Raw genomic sequence first — 22,254 nt, forward strand, 5'->3', positions numbered from 1 at the left:
GTCCGCGTCCGGTCCGCAGCGGACGTGGGGCGGTGGCTTTTTCTGCGGTCCAGGGTCAGAGGTTACCAGGAGGTCTTTGATGCTTGATGAGGCTGATAGCTAGTTTTTCAAGTGAGACTTTCTTTCTGCCGGTTCCCTTTATTGATAGAAATCTCCGGGGTCTTTTCAGGGGATAGGGACAGAGAAGTTGAAGGACGTGGCCATAGGGTGCCAGGCGTGTTCTGAAGGAGGACAGCAGTTACACACTCAGACACACATTCACTCTCTCACACGGATTCATTCACCCACACTTGTTTCTCCCGAGGACTGCATTCTAGTTGACTCTGTTGTAGGCATTCCCTCCACCTTCCTCTCTCGTGATCCCGAATTGTTACTCCTATTGGAAGATGATACTACATATGCCTTTATAGGACACCCTGGTACAGGAACATGGTTAGACATTGATTTCTCACTTTGGAAGACTTCTTGGGGAAAGTGGAAGAAAGAATTTAATTTTTAAAACTCTAAAATTGATTCCCCAAAGTCCACTACGTAATCCAGAGAATCCAACAGTACTGTTTTTACATGTAAGTATCGTGTAGGTGAGAGGTAGATTGGAAACCATGTTCAGTGCCTACCTCTGATATCAACAGTTTGCCAGAATTTGGAGTAATTCGAGAAAGGAATTTATAGAAATCCGAGACAGTCATGTTTTTAATGAGGTCTAGGCCACAGGCATTGAGGAGTAGCATAAGGTTAGAATAACCCCCTAACGCCATTTCTAGCCTGAGATATTTTTTGTCCTTGGTTAGATTTCTTGGGAGAAAAGGAAGAAATGAGCATGGAAAAGTGGACTTCATTCAGTGAAGAAACAGCAGATTTATGTAGTGAGACGATTAAAGATATCTCATTTATGGAGTGATAAACAAGTAATTTATATTGTGAAATAATACAACAGCTAATTTGTATAGTAGGAAAAGGGTTAAAGGTAGTTGGAATGCAGATATATTGACATGGACATGATTAGAATATCTGGTTTCTTATCTCAGGAGTATATAGGGGCCACTAATTTAATGTAACCTCTTAAATTTACCTCCTTTCAGGATGGAGGGAGAATAAAATGAAGTAATAGAAAAAGACTACAAGATACTTTATGTAATCAGGTAGTATCATTATTTTGCCAAGGTGCTGCAGAAGGCACAGATTTATGCCCCTTTCTTGACAAAAGGAATGCTTTTCTTTCCTTTCTTCATATTAAGGGCTAAATCTATTCCTTTAACCCAGACTGGACCTCTAGGATTTTTGCTCTTTGGGCTAAGATTAGATCAGCATGAGAGGAGTTTTAGATTAAGAGGCCTAATGTCAAAATTTGTAGAAAGTGACAGGAAATGACAGTCACCATGATCTTGATCCTATTAACTTACAGCTAAATAAATTCAACCGCTATGTGCAAGATACTAGATCCTACCCATACAAAGCTAAAAAAGTAAAGCCTTATTATCAAGGAATTCATTTAAACTGGATTATTTCAACTTTAGGATCTTTTGTCTGCTCCCTATCCCTTTGTATTTCCTCTTTCACTTTGTGAAAGGAGAGAAGAGCAAATGTGTGCAGTAAAATTTATTTTTGGGGAAGTTTAAACAATTGAGTCTCAAATTGAAATTTATTTGGGAACCCCTGCCCCCCCCCAAAAAAAAATCCAAACCCCCAAATACTCCTCAAAACCATATAAAGCTGAAAGGAACTGGAAGATCTAGTTTAAATTTAGGCAAGTTGTGTGAGTTAGCGGGGAGGAAAGGTGGAGAAAGGGATGAAGACCGTCAGCTCAGAGTAGAGGGTCATTTAGAGCCGGACCCCTTTCCTAGGTTTGCACCGCCTCATTTTTCTTCCTCCAAGTTTTTGATCCGGGACTCCCTAATCCATTCTAGTCCCTGCTTTCTCCTTCCTTCTCCTTTCTCCTCGGGTACCTCGGAGCCCCTCCCTCTCAGTTTGTCCTGTGGCCCCGCCCCCGTACGCTGACGCAATCGCGCTGCGCGTGCGTGCCGGCGCACTGAGGGGGCCGGCCTCGCCGCTGCCCCGCCGCCCGCCGCTGCTCTCCCAAGATGGCGGCTCCTCCGGGCGAGTACTTCAGCGTTGGGAGCCAGGTTTCATGCCGAACGTGCCAAGAGCAGCGGCTGCAGGGAGAGGTGGTAGCCTTTGACTACCAGTCCAAGATGCTGGCGCTCAGTATCCTTCTCATCGAGGGCCGGCTGGGACTCCAGGCCGGGTTGGCACGGGTGGGGGGGCGGCGGCGGCTGGGGCCGGGCCGGGCCGGGCCGGGTCCGGGGCCTAAGGGGCGACCGGCGACCGCGGCGCCAAGGACGCATGCGCGTGGTCAGCCCTAGTTCCTTCTTCCCCTCCTGCTGCCGTCCCCTTCCTCTCCCCATTGGGGTCTTAGTTCCCTCGCGGGAGCCGGGCCTGGAGGAAGGAAGGCAGGGGAGGTGGGCGGAGGGGGTTCGACACGCGGGTGGCTGTTCTGGTTGAATCCCCTGGGGAGGGGACGCTGTTTTAGCCTAGGGCTAGTGGGAGGAAGGGAGGGGCTGTAAGGTAGAGTCTGCGGACCCTTGATGAAAGAAGGGACTGTTGTCACGTGGGAGAGGGGTGTGTGTAGGTTAGGGTTTGTGCTTGTAGCCGGTGGGAGAGCTCTTGAATTTGGAGAGGGGGTGTGTATATTTTAACCCACGGAAAAAGACTTGGGCTCAGAAAATGAAACTAGGGGCCATGATTGGTATCCATTCTCTTTTCGGGGATGAAGGTTATGATTGACCGCTGGAAAGAGACTTCACTTACTATTCTGTGTGATCCTTCTTGGAGGCGGCTATTCTGTGCTGGAAAATTGCTAAAAAAAATTTTTTTTTTTGGTGGGGGGGAGTTACTTAGTTGAGTATCCCAGATAAAGAATAATAAAGTTTTATTCTGGGGGAGGGGTGCTGATATTAAGTAGAGATGTTAAATTGGTACTCTTTGTGATGTGAAAATAATTATAGTAATAACTTAACACATACAGTATTTTGAAGTTTGTAAAGTGCTTTACAAATATTTTATTTGATCTTCACAACGATTTGGTGAGATAGGTCCAGTTAGTTCCATTTCACAGCAGAAAAAACAGGTTGAAGAGGTTTAAGTGACTTGTTCACTGTTACATAGCTAGTAAGTGACTGAGTTAGGATATGACTGTGGTATTCCTGACCCTAAGTCTGACACTTATTACCTACTGTGCCATCTACTCACATCTAAAATGTTGTATGTTTAAGGTATTGGGATTTTTTTTTTTCTTTATAAGTAGTTCCCTCTACAATTGTTTCCTTGATCATTTTAAAAATTTTTTTCCAGAGTGAAAGTGTATGTTAAGTCTAACTGAGCCTGCTGGTCTGGGAATGGCCAACATTTAAATTCCAGATAACAATTCAGATATCCATTTGTTTTACAGTTCTAGCATAGGAAAGTGATTTTCCAGCTTATTTTCAATGGCATAGTCCCTTTTTTTAGATGAGTTACTACCATCAGCAAAATGGCACCTATAAAATTAGCAACCCATGCTAGCCTGACTGATAGAAACTCTAGTTTCAAGTATACTACTAAGTATATGCTATAAATGACTTTTTCTTTTGTAATCTCCATTGCATTTAGTAGAATATTACCTGTGCAATAGATGCTTAATGAATTCTTGTTAATCAATGAATTGGTGGGATTACCTTGGATAGGCTAATTGCTCCTCTTTAAGGTAGGGATAAATACCTCTCTTTAACAACCTGATGATGAAATAAGATGAGAAATACCTTGCAGAAATAAGAAGTACTTTATAAACAAAGTAATTATGCTAAAAATTACATTGGAATATAAAGACAAACTAATACACATGTTGCATAAAAATTACACTGGATTTCTGTGCAAAAAACTAGCAGGGAAGAAATAATGAAAACATGTCAGAGTTCACAAATTTGAACCTGTTTGTAGAGCCTGAAATCCTTTGGTTTCTGGGTGAAGTAAGGAGAAAATGTTTTCCAGTCCCATCAGGATTTGTTGATGTCTCTGTCTGCTTGTTTTCCTTAACTTTATTCTCTTTCTAGAATGTCCCTCTTCCAGTGGAAAGCCTAACCATGCAGACATCCTGCTTATAAATCTACAGTTTGTCTCGGAAATTGAAATAATTAATGACCGCACAGAAACCCCTCCTCCCCTAGCTTCTCTCAATGTTAGCAAGGTAAGAATGATAGGCCAACTATGGCTCAATATAATGGTGGGAAGGACTGGGTCTTAGACTATTTGAGTGACTTTTGTCTTTGAAATCTTGTCAGCTGCATTTATTTCATTAACTCATTGTCCCTTGTATTCATGCCTCTTTCCTTTTCTAAGAGGCTTATTTTTTCTCTGAATTGCTGAATGCAATTAAGGGAGAAATCTTCCCTCAAAGAGGATTGGGATTGTAACTTTTTTTCTTGTCTGAAAAGTTAAAAGGCACTGAATCCATTATCCTGTGTCCCTATATTCTGAGAAGACCTTCCGCTGTTTTCCTCTAACAAATCTGTAAGCTATGTCATGGAGAGATAGTATGGATTCCCCTGCTACAGAGTTTTTAGGACAGGGTTTCAGCTCCTGATGGGTTCTTGGAGGCAGGAGGACAGATGAGGTGACTTCCTGAAGGGGAGGAACAGCTGGTATCTCTCAGTCACATCAAAGGCCTTTAGGGTAAGGCAGTCACATAAGAGCTACTGAATCCCATTTATATTCTAGGTACTTGGAGAGGTACAAAGACACAACATAATCTTGTCCTCATTGAGCTTCTAGCTCATTGAATTGGTGGGACCAGGTTTAGATTTAGTATAAAATAGAAGATTGCATTCATGTAACTGAGGAATTAGCATTGTTCTATTTGGCCTCCTAGGCCAAGAACAATGCACAGAGACGCAGATTAAGGCTTGGCATGAGGGAAAAAAATCTGTAAGAATTGGGAATATCCATAGTGGGAATGGGCTGTTTTGGGAGATAGTGGATTCCCCTCCCCTGGAGGGGGATTCTTGATTAGGTATGGGTTGGATTAAATGATTTCTGAATCTCTCTTAACCCCATGCTGCTAGTGTTTTGCCATCACCTGTATTGGGGGCACACAGACATTAAGAGTACATTAGCTTCATAATGTATTTGACTGAGTGGTATTATGTCATGTTTCATATTTTTTGTTTCTTTAAAGATGAAGTCACCTTCCAGTGAGCCACATGAGAATATATATTGGGTAGTGGATATCCTTCTCCTTGTTCTAATCAAAGCAAAAAAGGGGAAGTATAGATTTTTCAGGGGTACAATTTAAATCAGGCTGTTGGGCTGAGTTGCTTATGAAAGGGCATTAACACTGTAGCACCTTTGCCCTTGTCTTCAAGGTGACTGATTTGTATCAGAATCCCTTACATTGGCCCTGGGGGCTCTTAACTTTTTTACTGAAAAGCTGAATGACTTTTCTTTGCCTAGAAAGGATTGTTAAGGTTAATAACTTGGACCACTGGTATACACAGTGTCCAAATCTTTGCTGTATTTAAGCTTGAGTGCAGGGGCCTGACTGTTCAGGATATGCTGTGCATTACTTGATTTAAGTAAATGGCTCAGTGTTGTCTCTTTTAGTATTATTATTGGTTAATCAAGGTCTTATTTATGGCTGCTGGAAATCTTTTTTCAGATTTAGATATCTATTTAAAAACCATTCAAAACCTATCCCTAACCTACCTTTCCAGTCATATATATATTACTCCTTTTCATGTATTGGCCTTCTTGGTTGTTCCTTATAGAACAATCCCATACATTCTTTACACAGACTGTTCCTCATCCTTGAAATATACTCCCTTCTCACTTCTGCCTCTTAGAATCTCTAATTTCTTTTAAATATCAGCTTAAGGTCTATCTTAGCATGGGAGTTGTTGGGGACAAAATAAAAAATAATTTTTTTTGGCTTGTGTGATAAAACTTAGTTTTTCACATCTTTTAAAAAAACCATTAAATATGCATTCTATCTTTTTTCAGTCACTTGTTTTTTGTGATTTTATAATTTGCAAAATTTTTAGATTTAATTCTTCATCACTATACTTTTATCACATTGGATATTAAACATATTTGAGCAAATAGTCCATTTTTTTCAAGTCTAACCTTGATCATAACTCATAGTTTAAAATGAGTAATTTCCTTTTTTGTAGAGACATTTATGTTTATCTCTTGGATATATTTCTTAATCTAATGTGTTAATGTTAGCATGGTGTAAAGTTGTATTGCTGTATTCTATTTATGAATTTCTGTAATTCTGGGTAGTTCAGCTCTTCATTATATCAGTACATTTATCAAAGCATATCCTCCCCTCAGTGGAGATAAGACTTTAAGGCCCAATAGAATTAAAAAAAAAAAAAATCCTTAAAACGTTTTAGGGGGTAGGTGGCCGTAGTCTGAAGAAGATGTCACAGACTTAACCTGGATTCTTAGTGACTGGTTTTGTATAATCTTGATTGAAAATGTTAGGCATCAGTAAAAACTACTCTTTTCCTAGTCTTCAGTACTCTAGTCTTTATGTTGTCTCGCCCATGACTAGCATTTTTTCTTCATTGCAAGTTAGTTGGTTTTTTTGCTGGTCGTCTTGTTCTCGATTTTAAGAAGTCTATACTTCACTACAGAGGAATCAGTAATAACTCCTCTATCTACCATGTATCTCTGAAAGTCTTTGATTGATTGCTGAACATTAATTTGGCTATTTTACAGGAATAGTTAGCAACTTCCGGGCATCATTTTTTTATTTTCAGCCACACTTTGAAAAGCACTTTTGTGCCTTGGTGGACTGAGTTTGTTTCATTATGGGCTTGAATGATCCTTGAAATTCTTGATTTCCTTTACACCAAGAGCTGCTGCAATATTTCTCATAGTCATTGAAGTGAGCTCTTTAAGAGCAATGACTTTTGTAGGTTTTCTTGGAGTAATATCCGTTCTTAAAAACTACAGAATAAAAGAGCAATGAAACAACGTGCAAGAGATCCAGCACTCCACTGACAGAGAACTAAAGATGGGGAAACCAGCCCAATCCGGGTTCATCTGGTCAAGGTCAGCCATTCTGAGTCAGCCTACTGTCAGTAGAAGCACAGACAAATGACCATTGCTGTCACAAAATGAAAGCATACCAAAATCATTCCTTGTCTCAAACATTTCTCACACCACACTACACATGAAGCTCCTTTACTGAGCCTGTCCACCCAGCTGCCTAGTACCTTTCCCTTGATTACCTTTTATTTATTTATTTTGTATTTACTTACATTTATACATACTATTTCTACCAATAAAATGTAAGTTTGATAAGAGCAGAAACTAATTTTCATTTTTGTATCTCCAATTCCTAGCATAGTACCTGGCACACAGTAGATGCTTAATAAGTGGTTGCTTGATTGTATCCTTGGTAAAATAGCTAGTATTTATATCATACTTTCAGTTTTGCAAAGCTTTGGTTTACATATGTTAACTCATTTGATTCTCATAACAGCCCTTGGAAATATAGGTACAGATGAGGAAACTGAGGTTGAGAGAACACAAAGTATCTGAGCAAGCATTTGAATTCAGATCTTCCTGATGCCACAGTATAACAATATCCACTGTTCCAACTAACTACTTCAATCTAAAATTAGCTTTGTTATAATAGATCATATATTTCAAATCACTTTAAAATTCCATATGACTGTAAATTCTTAATGCTACCAAATTACTTGTTTGATCCATTAGTTGACCAAATCAGTAAGCAAGCATGTACTAAATACCTACTGTGTGCTTGATGCTGTGCCAGTTTCTGGGCAACAGAATACCAAGAACAAAACAATTCCTATTTGCTAGGAGTGTAAGAAAACAAGAACACATATAATGGAGAATAAGTAGAAGTAGAGTTAGTAATTGGATAAAAGTCATTTTGAGTGACAGGGTGTTAGCAGTTGGAGAAATCAGGAAAGTCTTCACAAGGATGATGGTGCTTGAGCTGCTTCCTGAAGGAAAAAGACAAAAGTGAGAAGGGAATGAATTCCATAACCAAAGCTAATTTAATTAACAGATGTTGGAAATGCCCAGTTAACACAGTGTTTAAATTCTTTCTAAATCACTTGGATTATTAATGCTAAGACAATAAGATGTGTCTTGCTATTTTTCTGGGATGTGTGGGAAACTCCATCAGCAATTAAGGGAGCAAAGAAGTTCTTAGACCCTTGAAATAGTATACGGTAATTGACATAGTTTCCTGGAGGTGACATGGACTTGAAACACTTGTCTCACCAAAATGCTATAAGGGTTTGCAAATCAGAAAGGTCTCAAGTTTCGGTTCCAAGGCTACTGTTGCATAGAATCAGTTGCATATATTTATGAAATGTTTCATTTAACCAGTCTGGGCTCCCCATTGTTGGGGCTCAGTGTTTCCCACTGAAGTCACCAGTTAAGCGAATCCTTGGACTATCCTTTTTCTACTTGCATAGTTCATGAGATTTGACATATGCAAATAAGGTTTAGAGAGGATACCTTCCTCATGATGTCTGTGATCTTTTTTTAGGAGATTTGAAGAGACATTCTCCATATTTATAGTGTGTATTAAAGGAGAGTGTATTTAGAAAGGGATGTTTTCAAACTTAATTTTTCTAGATTGGCAAATGGGTACTGTCAGGGGAAGTCCCTTTCTCAAAGTTATTTGTACTAAAATATCTGTTATTTAGGGGTCAGTTGTTATGAAGGTTTGCAGATTGTTGGTGTGTCTGTAGATTCTGCTGTTCATGTTTTAGACTTTTTACATTTTATATCCTCTTCCCAGAGAGAGGAGTATAACAACCCCCAAAAACCTATGCATTTCTGATAGCTGAAACTCATGACTAAAATGAGGTTGGAAAGTTCTTTGAGGTTCATCTTATTAGTTCTTTACATTGTCATGTGCAAGAAATTATTTTAGATTTCCCCCTTCCTAGAAGCAAGTTACTTTGAAATTTTCCTTTATTTGAGTTAGAATGGTACAATACAGCTAGGGTTTCCAAGCATCTGATGAAGTTACCATAATTTTTTTATGGTTAGTTAACTTGGGATCCTCTTTAGTGGGTAAACAGAATAGGAGAGTGTATAAGTAATATTTAAATGCTCTTAAGATGCATGAAAGAAAGATGTTGGCAAACAGTGTTGTGTTGATATTGTCTTTCAGCTTTTCTAGTAGTGGAAGATATAGTCACATTTTGGCTGATCTTGCTGGCATTGTAACTATTCTGCTTAATTAAACCCTTTGTTGTTATAAATGAGATCCTTGTTTATTGTAGACCATCAGAAAATGGAGAAGGCATTTTAAAAGAAACATTTAGTAACTTAATTATTTTTTCTATTCCCTGAGAAAGTATTTACCTGAAACCATTTAGGGGTAGGTTAGGTCTTTTAGGATGGTGTTTTTATTGCTTTGGAAAATGATGCCATCCATTCTCAGTGATGGGAAGGGGAAATCAGGAGGGAATGGAAGAGGGGAAGGATTTTTTTTTTTAAGCTTTTCTAGACAGATGATTATCAACATATTATCAATTATGTTATAAATTTTCTAAATATAAGACGTAATTATTCAAATGAAAATCTGAAAGCATTTCAAAGATAGTAATTTGGATCTTAGATTTTTACAATATTCTAGTCTGCTGTTCAGCTCCCTTAGTGCATATAATCAAGGATTGACTTAAAAGAAAGTTAATAGACCACTTAAAAGTCATGAATGAGCCATTTTTGATTTGGGGATTAGAGTGAAGAGCTGGTAATAACTTTACTTTTAGGAATTTATTATGGATTGTCCATAAGTCTTTTGGTTTAATTAATCCAAGTCTCTTTTATAGTGTTAAGGAAATGTTTGAGTTTGTTTAAGGCGTGGTGCTGGGTGCTTTTTGGTAGATAATATATGACAAGCCCATTTTCTCTGACAGGAAGAAGTTATAATCAAGTAGGATAAATTAAAGTGCTACAAAACCTAATAGTTTTTAAGTAGGGATGGGGGATAGGGGCAAGTATTAAGCATAGGATTTATACTATATATTTGCCCTGAACTAAATGTGATTTGCTAAATAATACCTCTTAGACAAAACAGGAAATATTGATACCAGCATTTTGTCAGATATTTTAGAGGCTTTTTCCTTAAATGTTCTTACCCATACTACCCTGAGTTTCATAATGAATCTAGTATGTGGTGAATTGCCAGCATGTATCATGGTAATATTGTCAGTTTAATCACAATCTTGGTGGATACCAAAATAAACTTATATTTCAGGATCATGTTATTTGTTATACTCAATATATTGAGTATTTACTAGGTATTAGATACTTAACTCTTATTTAAAAAGAAAAGAACAGATGGTCCCTTCACCACTTGATAGAGACAAGACTCAATCAAAAAAACATTTCTAAAGCATCTTTGTGCCAGGCTCTGAGGATACAAAAACATAAATGAAACAATCACAGAGCTTCAGGTCTGCTGGAAAAGTAACATATATAGATAAGTATATACAAAGTAAATACAAGCTAACATGAGGTGATAGGCACTAGAAGTCAGAGTATTATTAGAGACTGCATGTAAGAATTTGAATTGAGCTTTGTTTTTTTTTTTTATTTTTTTATTTTTTTTTATTTAATAGCCTTTAATTTACAGGATATATACATGGGTAACTTTACAGCATTAACAATTGTCAAACCTCTTGTTCCAATTTTTCACCTCTTACCCCCCCCACCCCCTCCCCTAAATGGCAGGATGACCAGTAGATGTTAAATATATTAAAATATAACTTAGATACACAATAAGTATACATGACCAAAACATTATTTTGCTGTACAAAAAGAATCAGACTCTGAATTATTGTACAATTAGCTTGTGAAGGAAATCAAAGATGCAGGTGTGCATAAATATAGGGACTGGGAATTCAATGTAATGGTTTTTAGTCATCTCCCAGAGTTCTTTTTCTGGGTATAGTTAGTTCAGTTCATTACTGCTCCATTAGAAATGATTTGGTTGATCTTGTTGCTGAGGATGGCCTGATCCATCAGGACTAGTCATCATCTAGTATTGTTGTTGAAGTATATAATGATCTCCTGGTCCTGCTTGAATTGAGCTTTGAAAGAAGCTAAAGGTTTTAAAAGGTGAAAATGAGAAGGATGCATTCCAGTAGTGGAAGACAGTCTATGCAACGTTATAGAATAGGAGGCACAGCATTGTGTACCAAAAAGCCTAGTTTGGAAGGGAGTAATGTATAACAAGCCTGATAAAGTACAAGGAAGAAGAGATTCCTTGAATGTTAATAGTTAAAAGGGACTTTAGAGATTATCTAGTTCAACTCTCCCATTTGAGTATACATTCACCTGTTTAGATAAGTATATTGTATGCATTTGGCACAGGGATGACTGTAAACCAGTTTTCTAAGTTAGAGAAAACTTGAAGAATGGAAGGGGATTTGGAAAGTTAAATTTAGATTAGTTGTGGGGAAACAGAACAAAATCTCTAAATAATCCAAAAACTTGATTTAAGCAAGGGTTTCATTCTTCCCTTTGATATATTTTAATAGCATTGCCAGTAACCAATTTACTTGATTCTATTCCTCTTAGTTCCCTTTAGTGATTTGATTGCATATGTCCACACAAGTGAGGAGACAATGCAAAGAATGTAGTTGACCATTTCTTAACAAAGAAAAGATTCAACTCTAGTTGGCATGGAAAGTGAAAGAAATTTTATTTTTGAAAGGAGCTAATTTTTATGTTCATCTCTGATTCTGAGATTTGGTCACATTTAGGAAAAAAGTTGGCTTTAATTGAGGATTACTACTTTCAAAATTTAAACAGATGGGAGAATAAAAATAATCTTAGTCCATTTTTGATGTTTATAGATTTGAGTGTGTTCCTAAAGTTGAAGTTTCTCTAGCTATAGAATTTTGCTAAGTAGTGTATGTCCATTGAGCTCTATTTCAGTGAAGTCAATATGAGGCACATGAACATCCCAACATATCTTGACCACCCATCCCTGGAACTGTGTCTGTGTTATGAAAATGGTATATTCATTTTGGGAGAGGGTAGGGAAGAAGGGGAGTTCCAATCTGAATGAGATTAATAATATTATTACTTTTTTTGCCAAACAAATAGAAATTATAATTTAAATTAGAAATAGAAAAAATAGTTTGAATTAAATTCATCCTCCTACTAAAGAATTAGTGGATAAGATACTAATTTTGGAGTCAGAAATGAGGTATTGGTTATTGTGAGCTAATATAGGGGATACAAATACAAAAGCAAAGACAGATATTGCTTTCTAAAAGCTTACATTTTAGTTAGTGATGGAGACAACGCACTTGGGAAGTAATAGCCATGAAGAGAAACTTTGATCCTAAAGTTATGATAAGTGGTGCTAGAAGGGTGTAGATAGACATTATTCGGGATCACTTGAAAAACTGATTTAATATTGGTTGTAGTGGGAAAGCCTGGAGGTATGAGATTGGAAAGAATGAGGGGAAGAGCACAGGCATCCAAAAGACAATTGGTGATTATGTGGTGGAGGAGCTCAGAGAGGAGAGAATAAAGTAAACGCTATTGATTGGAGTTCTCCTGAAAGTGATTTTAGAGAAACACTCAATAGATCAGGAATAAGTCCCCTGGTGAGAGTCCTTCTAGGGCAGTGAGTGGTCAAACTTTTTGGTCTGAGGACTCTTTTATTTAGAATTGAAGACTATCCCAAAGGATTTTTATGTGGGTTATATTGACATTATATTAAACATTAAAATGTTTTTGCATAATTATGAAAATAGTTTTGACTTCACAGACCTCCTGAAAGGTTTTTGGGGATTTTCAGGATTCCCTGGACTATACTTTGAGAAACATTGCATGATTTTTGAGGGGGCCAAGAAAGAGGGAGTGGAAGATGACTTGGTTTTATATCATATCTTTGATATTGTATAGTCATGGGCAAGTTATTTAATCTCTTCTAAGCCTCAGTTTTTACCTTTATCTATAATATTGGAATCATAATACCTGAGTACTGATTGTTGAGGCCAAATGAGAAAATATGTAAAATTTTCTAAAAAATGTCCATTGTTATACTTCTAGGAGTCAGTCTGAGCTGTGTAGTGGTTAAAACCAGAGCTGGGTTGGTCCATTAGCTCAGGAGGCAGTGAAAAGTTTATTTCCTGGGTGAAAACATTTAGTCAGTGGGAAGAAACTGGCCTTTAAGATACTGACAGGCATGTGTTTCACCAGTGGGTGTGGCCGATCACGTGATGAGCCTAGTTGTAAGGTCATTGGGTCCTGTCTTTAAAGCTGGGAGGAACCTTAGGCACCATTTAGTTCAGCTTTCTCCTTCACCTATGAGTGAAGAAGACAATTTAGCCTCTGGAGAATGAAAGGTCTTCTCCAAAGTCAGACATCTAGGAAAACCTTGGAACTGGCCTTTAAGTGCAGGCCCTTTTGAGAAGATTGAGGCCCAGTACCCAGTGATAGGATTTGGGCATGTGAGACAGTCATAGCAGTCTTTCTCCTTGACAAAAGATACCCTTTATGAGAAGAGATAATCTAGGGACCAGGAAGTGGTGAAGATGAAATAAATTTGGGAGAGCATGTATTTAGAAAGGAAAGAGGTTTTAACAATAAAGGGAAAGACAAGTTCCCTAGGGGAATCTACAGTTAACCAGGAGAAAAGGAATACTTCATGAAGTGGTGGGAGCCATTGACTGGCAGGCTAATAGAGGAGTTTAGCACCCTAAAAGAATTAGCTAGAAGAAGGAGAAAGACACCAAGAGGCCAAATAACAAGGCCAGGCTAACCCAAAAGGGATTCAGCAAAGATGCTGTGGGTCATGAGCAGATTTGTAGGGGAAATTTAATCTCATGGGTTTGACATAATTGGTTTCTGATTGGATGCAATATGGTGGGGTTACTTAATATATCTCCACGGGGGATGGAACATAGAAGTACCCTAGACAGCAGTAAGCAAGTCTGAAAAGGGAAGAAGGTTGGGAGGGAAATCATGAGACCAGTTTAAAGATGCTGGGCTGAAGAGATGTGAGACTCTAAGGTGGAGCTGATCCTCAACAGTGCCCTTTCCTGCTTGCTTCATGGACTAATCTGATTAGTACTTCAGGCTTCCTCTGCCAACTCCCCCTCATGATCCAGGACCTCATCACTTTTACTCCAAGTCCAACATGTTTCCACTCTTAATGATTGTGCTGTTTTCCCATCTCCATTGTTAGAAGCATAACTCTGCATGTTACAGCACATATAAAAAATGTCAGTTTTAACCTGTTTATTATTCCCCATGGGATAAAGGCCAGTTGGATGGAAATATGTGGTATGATAAAACAGCCAAGATAAAGACTTGCAGAATGAAAAAACTTGTTTCTGCCCTGGAGAATATGAATGTTAAAAATTAAAAAAAAAAAAAAAAAACAGGGTATGCTATGGTGGAAAGAATACTGGGTTGGAATACAGAAAATTTGGGTTTAGTAAATTTGCCACAAATTACTCACTTTATGATCATTTAGTATTTTGAATAAGAGAATCTTTTAGGTCCTATTTTTTTTAAAGAGGGAAAAAACTCTGATTGGGTTGGCAGAAACTATAGTCACCTGTCCTTGTGACTCTTCCTTTTCCCAAAATTGTGGGAACTAACTGATGGAGTTAGTTGGTTCCATACTTCAGAGATGGTATTCTCCCTAATTCTAAGCATGTGACTAGGTATGTTTTCAGAGCCTTACGCATAGTCAGCATTTTTTGAGGTTTTAACTATAATATAGTTATATAATTTGTATGATTGAGTTTCCCTTCTGTCCCCTCATAATTTGATCATTTTCATGCTTATCTTAAAACGTTTGGAAGGTACTAACATAAGATTATTTGGTTTCTTGGGGAAAATTGACTAAAATTGGTAGGGAAGAAAACTTGGCTAAAAGTTGGATTTGAATTATTTGTATATTCCCTTCACTTGTCCCAGGCTACCCTTTGATCTTTTTGTATGTTTTAGCATCAGCTTGTTGATTTATAATACTTCAACTTGGTTGCCAGCCTAGTTTTCACTCTTGCAGGTTTACGTGATTGAACAATGCTTGATTTCAATGGTAAATGAAATAAGAAATGACCCTTGCATACAGCAGGTTCATAAATTCAAGCAGAGAGATGAGATGTTGTCAACATCAGGTACAAATGCTTTTTATTTGACAACAGAGTTATGTTTTAACCACTAATCTAAGCTTTTAAAGCTAATTATAACATAAAGTTTTTCTTTTAAGCTATGTGAAAAAGCAACTTTGTAAAATGTTTGTGGTCTGGCTGATTGTATCTTGAATTTGGTTGTTTATTGCATTATGGAAATATGATAGTGTTTAGATATACTTATCATATAGGAAGTTTGAAGATTAGTTTTTAGTGGAGGAGGTAATGATTGTGTATCCTCAATTTTTAAAGCATCTTTCCTGCCCAAATCACTCATGTTTACATGTTCTCTTCATAGCATTCCTGGAAGGTTAAGAAGAGGTGAGTGAGATCCTTTTGTAGAGAAACAAGGTCTAGGGAAGTTAAGTGACTTGTTTAAAATATCCTGATTAGTGAAGGAGCTAGTCCTTAAGCCACATTTCCTGACTCCTAGCTCTCTACTTAAATGGCTAGCACCCTAGTTCAGACACTTCTCTTCTGTCTCCCATATTATGGCAACAGCCTTCTGATCAGACTCCTGTCTTCTAGTTTAAACCTTTTAGTTCTATTCTCCACATCATCATCTACACAGCTTCCAGAATAATATTATAAAGCATGAATCTGACTATATAATTCCCTGTTTTAGAAACTTTCATTGTCTCCACATTACCTTCAGGATAAAAAAGATAACTTAATGTGGCACTGAAAGTGTTTTATAATCTGGTTGCAGTCTTTTTTTTTTTTTTTCTCTCTTTCTATTGATGAGGATTAATTAACAAAGGAATATTTCAGTATACAAAGAACAAAAGGCTCTAGTTTCAGTTTGGTTTTTAAAAAGTATATTACATTATACACTAAAAAAAATTGTCCTGTTTGTTTCTTCTAAGCTTTTTTTTTTGGATGCATTTTAATGTTTTAATAGTGTTTTTTTTTTTGTTTGTTTTTGCATCTCTTAATGCTCACTAATTCAGTGGTCCTCCTTCCTTTATAAGAAGGCTAGTTAAGCAGAAGATATCAATATACTGACCATGTCTGAAAATGTAGATCTCAATTGCAGCCAACTTTTCAAAAGCCTTTTTGCATATTGTTCCTTTATTCCATATAAGTCAAAATATCCCCCAAACTTTGTATTTTATTTGCAAGCCTTTGCACAGGCTGTGTATCTCCCATGCTTGGAATTTACTCTTCTTGCTTCCATTTAAGAATTGTTAGCTAAGTTTATTGAAAGCTTAGTTAAAATTCTACTTTGGTACTTGAAGCCTTGTCTGATTGCTTCAGATCCTAGTCCCTTTCTCTGAAACTACCATGAATTTACTTTGTTTTGTCAGAGAGGTTAGACATAGAAGATAGAGTCAGCCTGACCTCAGATTTGGGAAGCTTTGATTTTCTGGCAATTCTGGCTGAGGGACTGGGCAGATCACTTAATATCTGTGTTCCAATTAATTCTTTTAGGGCTAAATTGGAGAGAAGACTGATCTACCGTGATAGAGCAAAGTCTTTACCAGTAGTTTCCTCCACTTACTATAAGACTGGTCCTCCCTAAAAATGTATATACTTATATGGATGCATATTATTGTTGCTTACTGGTCCTTGAGGGAAGAATGGTTTTATTTGTTGTAATACCTGGCACATAGTAGGTACTTAATAATGCTTATTCATAGATTCTTGTCTCTGTCCTCTCTCTGCCTTTACATAGGCTGTCTCTCATTCTTGGAATTTACTCTTTTTTTTTTTTTTTTTAATCTCTACATTTTAGAGTCCTTTGCTTTTTTATTTTTTTTATTTTTTTTGAGGTTAAGCTCATATGCCACTTCCCTCATAATTTGGGACTTTTTACTTCTTCAAATTAATATGTATACCTTTGCTTTATTGTTTGCATTTCTCCTCTGCTCCACTCAGTAGAATTAATATACGTTTCTAGAGAATAGGGAGGGACCATTTATTTTATAATAAGTATGATAAAATGCTTTTTGCAGTTGAATTGTATTGCTCTTTTAGGCAATAAGCAAAACAATCAAAACACCTTTCTCTAGTTAGTAAAGCACTTAATAACACTTGTTAGCCACCTTTCTAATTAGTGTGGCTCAGTGTATAATAGGCTGATACCATATGTATAATAGGCTTAGATACCTTAAGACCGGATTCAGATACCAAATCAGACATATAGTCTGAGACCCTGTTACTACTACTGTAAAATGAGGATGGCAGTAACACTTAGTCCACAGCATTGTAGTTAGAGCCAAAGGAGATGTCAAGAACTTTATAATCCTTAAATGTCTGTAGCCCAAAACAGATTTCTGGTACAAATGGAAATATGTACCATTTTCTGACTAAACTCATCAAAATGGAATTCTTGGGCCTTCTCCAGTCTGGTATCATTAGGAAATAATTTAGTCAAATGGACACCTTTCCTCTTAGTAATTAATTAATGTGATCTGTTACCCTCACAGCATTCCTATGCATTTCCCTTTTTATAGAAGAATCTGAGTCATGGAAAGAGGAGGGGAATCCTGAATACTAACATAGTTAATGACCAAAACAAATCATTTTTTTTTTTTTTTTTTTTACAAAGTTGTTAGTAGATTTTTCAATGAGAACTAACATAGTTAATGACCAAAACAAATCATTTTTTTTTTTTTTTACAAAGTTGTTAGTAGATTTTTCAATGAGAACAAAACAACCTTTCTGATCAAAAAGGTTGCATTATTAAAAACTACTTTACAAGGTAAGTGCATGCTCAGTATATAAGGTTGGTAGAAATGCAAAAGAACATGCAGAAAGAGATGACTGAAAGTGGCACTGAAGATCTGACACTTTTGAGACACTTAAAAGGAATTTTGCAGGAAAAAAAAATTAGAATAGAGCAGTGGCGAATAACTAAAGCCCCAAGCTACATGAAACTAAAGAATTTGATGTCTAAAAAGATTGTGAGATTTTTAGATCTGTTGAATGAGTCCCTTGAGATCCTGAATGTTGTAAACTTGGAGCAAGAGACAGTCCTCTTCCCAGAATTGAAACAGATACTGAAGTGGACTCCATCATGTACTCTCTTTAGTCACCCTAAGTTTTTCTTTTTTTTTCCTGAGTTATAGCAACTTTTAGAGAGTTGTGGTGACTTCTGGAGCCTTTATCTAAGGACCACACTCAACATGTTTCCTTTGGGATGGCCCTTCTTCCTTTGAACTGTGAAGTCTCTGATTTCCTTGAAGCATAATGAATGAGATTGTACATCCAGACCTGGTGTGACCTTCGAAGCCAACTGCTTCAACCCTTTTATTATGATTCAAACATTAAGGGACTTGTTCAAGTTGTTATAGGCAATAAGAGTCTAGGAACAGGATTTCCACTATGGCCCTTTGCCTCCAAATCTGGGTACCTTTCCACTTTGCTGTACTGTTTGCCTTCCCATTACATCCGGATTGCTGAAATCATTTAGTCATCAATTACTGACCAACTTTCAGAATATCTTTCTAGGGATATGTCTTTTGTTGTTTTCTTTTCTCCTAATTACTGAATCGAACAAGAGATTGTTCTATTAGTTTTATAGGAATTGCATGTGACTTGAATCTTGAATATTAAAATGCCTGGTATCAAGTTCCTGCTCTCTCTTTGCTACTAAAAGAAGGGTTGGTTAGCAGAAAAGGAAGAAGATTCTTAAATGGTTTCTTAGGGACACCTGCAAAATGAAAGGAAACTTCAGGTTCAAGTGTTTAGGGAGTACCTGCAATTAAGCTGTATTCTGCCAGTAACAAATATTTTACATTTCTCAGGTTGCTAGGCCCATAGTGCTCATTTTCTGAAGTTGCCTGCATCTTTTATGTGGATACTATTTAGGAAGTGACATAAGCCAGAAGGTTGGCATTGAAAAAATGTGCCAAATATTGTTCATAGAATCCTGATCCATGTTGTATTCTAGAAAGTATAATGGGTTCTGGAGTCAGAGTGTCCTCAATTGTACAGTGAGATGACCTTTCTAATCTATGATCCTGTGATCTGGGTTCAAATCCCAGATCCGACACTTTGTAACTTTTGGCAGGTTATTTAACTTCTTTGAGCCTCTTGTTTCCTCATCTATAATATGAAGGTGGTAGACTAGATAATCTCCCAAAGTCCCTTCTAGTTTTATATCTGTGTGAGGCTTGCCTTACGAAGTTGTAACTAAATCATTTAATTTTTCTTCCAAGAACAAGAGTTTCTCTTTTTCAAGTTAGTTTGGCAATATAGCTTAAAAGTTAAGCTAATGAACTGAGGAAATCATGTAGGTGTATTTCATAGTAAAATCCTGAATCTATAAACACAGAAATTAGGCAGTGATTATTTGATTTATTTACAGAAATAATTTAGTCACAACTTATTTGACACAATTTATTTTTACTAATTTTTTTTGTTTTGTTAACAAATATCAACACATAAATATTTACATTTACAAGAAAAACTCAATATAAAAAAGGATTGTATGTGAAATTATGACTATTGCATACCACTTAGTAAATTTATTTAATAATAAATTTTAATGTAATTTTACCAACATTCATTTATCTTTGTTCTTCTATGAACTATCATTACTTTTCTTTATTTTTAAATTTTTATCTTTTTTTATCACTCACTGCTGCCTCTCAAAAAAGCCTTCCATTGTAACAAACAAGTATAGCCATGCAAAACAGATTAATTTATTGTCTCTCTCTGATAACATGCTTCATTTAATCTCTCTGCTAAAAGGTGGAAGTGTATCATTAGTTATTAGTTATCTGTAGTCCCAATTGGTCATTGCATTGATCAGTTATTACATTTTTCAAGTTGTTTTTTATGCTTTGCCCTTTTTTCATTTCTTATGATGCAGTACTCGGGTACAATTTTTCAAGAACACATTATTTAAAAGTTCTGTCTGTGTAGTAATGTTTACAACAGTTTCATTCTTGGGAAACAATTTTTTTTTTCTGCCTAGAGATTTTCTTGTCCCTTGATCACTGTTGTTGAACTCTAAATAGTAAAAATGCATTCCACCATAGTATTAATAGCAAACCTTTCAGGTATATTAGAGGAGAAGGAAGTCAATTAAAACAGGTTATAGAACAGGTTGCTAGAGGTTCTGAATTGACATCTGCTCCTCCTGTTGCCCATAGTATTATTTTAGCTAGTGATCAGAAAAAGGATTGATTTGCAGCCATAAAGTGAAAGGAAATCTCTCCCCAATTTAACATTATTTGGGTGGCAAATACTTCAAGAGATTGATATTGAATTTTAGTATCTGTTTCCTTTATAAAATGAGGCCAGAGTAGATAATCTGAAAGAGTCTCCAAAGTTTCTTCCAGTTCTTAAAATTTATATCTTTGATATCTTTGTATTATTTGAATTAATAGAAGAAAATCAGTGTTGTTCAGGTATCTTGAAAGTCAATAAAGTTTTCTGATGATGAGCATATCATTCCAGAAGTGTTCGGTCAATCAGCATTTAGTTAATATATACTATATGCTATGCATTATGTTGCTATAGAGATACAAAGACAAAAAAAAAAGTCTCTGCCATTAAGGAACTTACATTTTATCAGAGAAGAGTTTGTGTGTGTGTGTGTGTGTGTGTGTGTGTGTGTGTGTGTGTGTGAGAGAGAGAGAGAGAGAGAGAGAGAGAGAGAGAGAGAGAGAGTGTTAGAGTGTTAGAGTTTTTTGTTGTTGGAGAGCACTACCAACTGGGACAGTCAATAAAAGCCTTCTTGGGAATGGTACTGAGTACAGTTTTGAAAGAATTTGGGAATGAGAAGAAGGTAAAGGTAAGGAAGAAGTGCATTATAGGCTAGAAATGGGAGATGCACTGTTTTATTGTAGAGGAATAGTCCAGTTTTACTGAAGTGTAGAGTGCCAGTAGGGAAATAAAGTCAAATAAGATTAGAAAAGTAGTTTGGGGTCAGATTGTGAAGGATTAACAGATAAAGTAGAGGAGTTTTCTTTTGCTCCTAGAGACCATGGGAATCTGTTGGAATTTATTGCATTTATGGTTGTGCCTGTGCTTTAGGAAAATCATATTAGTAGTTTTTTGGGGGGGGGGTGTGAATTGGAGTGGGGAGAGACTTGTGGCAGAGGGAGACCAATTAGGAGCTATTTTATTAGTCAGCACAAGAAGTGACAATGACCTGAATTAGGAAAGTTGCAGTGTGAGAAGAAAGAAGGGAGTGAACATAATGTTGTACAGGTAGAAATGACAAGACAATCAGTAAGACATGTGTAGGTCAGGTTAGGGTGAGTTAGAAATTGAAGAAAATACTGAAATGGTGAGTCTGGCTGACTGGAGGATTGGTGGTACTCTCAACAGAAATAGGGAAATTGGGATGAGTGAATTTAGCAGAGAAGATAATGACACCCATGAGATATCCATTTGAAGATAGGAGATTAAAGCTCAGGGGAGAGACTAGGGCTGGATATATAGATCTGGGAGTCTTCTGTATAGAGATGATAATTAAACACAGGGGAGCCTCTGATGTCAGAGAAAGATAGCGCAGTCAGGCAGGTAGGTAAGAACCAAGAAAGAGTTCCAGGAGGAGAGTGTGTTCAATAATGTCAAATGCTGCAGAAAAGTTAAGAAAAAGGACTAAGAAGAGGCCATCTGAGCGGGCAAAAAGATCATTAGTGATTTTTGGAGACCGCACATGCTGTCTTCTGCCTGCTAATGTGGTACTCACGTTTTCAGTTGATTTTCGAGTCAGAAGAAGTGGGGTGATAACTGAGTTATAGACAAAGTTATGCCAATGAATATAGATAAGTTTAGGCCTTTGGATTTGAAAGGAAGTAGAAGTTCCAGGTCAGTAGAATGAGAGGATCATAGTTAAAATTTTTTTTTTTTTTATTGTAGGCAGCAGTAGATCTGGAGAGACTGAAGATAGGGGTAGGGGGGACAGTCTGCCTGATAATTGAGATTGGGAAAACAAAAATAAGCCCAAATACTTAGCCCATAATGAATTGAATTCTAATGGTTCTTCTATGGACCCCATTACCTATCAGTATTTAGGATGAATTCAAATCTGAGCGATAGAAAAGAGTAGAGGTTATTTAGTCAGAGCTTTGCTTAAAGTCTCACAGATATT

The 22,254-nt window shown here is 36.9% G+C and overlaps 1 protein-coding gene across 1 annotated transcript in view; it reads left to right on the forward strand.

Annotated features, from left to right (window-relative positions):
- Positions 1 to 2,014: 2,014 nt before the first annotated feature.
- LSM12 (LSM12 homolog) overlaps positions 2,015 to 22,254 on the forward strand; it is a 28,739-nt gene continuing 8,499 nt past the window's right edge. Inside the window, exons 1-2 of the mRNA XM_031966042.1 lie at positions 2,015 to 2,205; positions 4,089 to 4,222. Coding sequence (XP_031821902.1) covers positions 2,082 to 2,205; positions 4,089 to 4,222 — 258 coding nt within the window. The 5' untranslated portion in view covers positions 2,015 to 2,081. The remainder of the gene's footprint in view (positions 2,206 to 4,088; positions 4,223 to 22,254) is intronic.

The sequence above is a fragment of the Sarcophilus harrisii genome, chromosome 4, assembly GCF_902635505.1.
Source record: "Sarcophilus harrisii chromosome 4, mSarHar1.11, whole genome shotgun sequence".
NCBI lineage: Eukaryota > Metazoa > Chordata > Mammalia > Dasyuromorphia > Dasyuridae > Sarcophilus > Sarcophilus harrisii.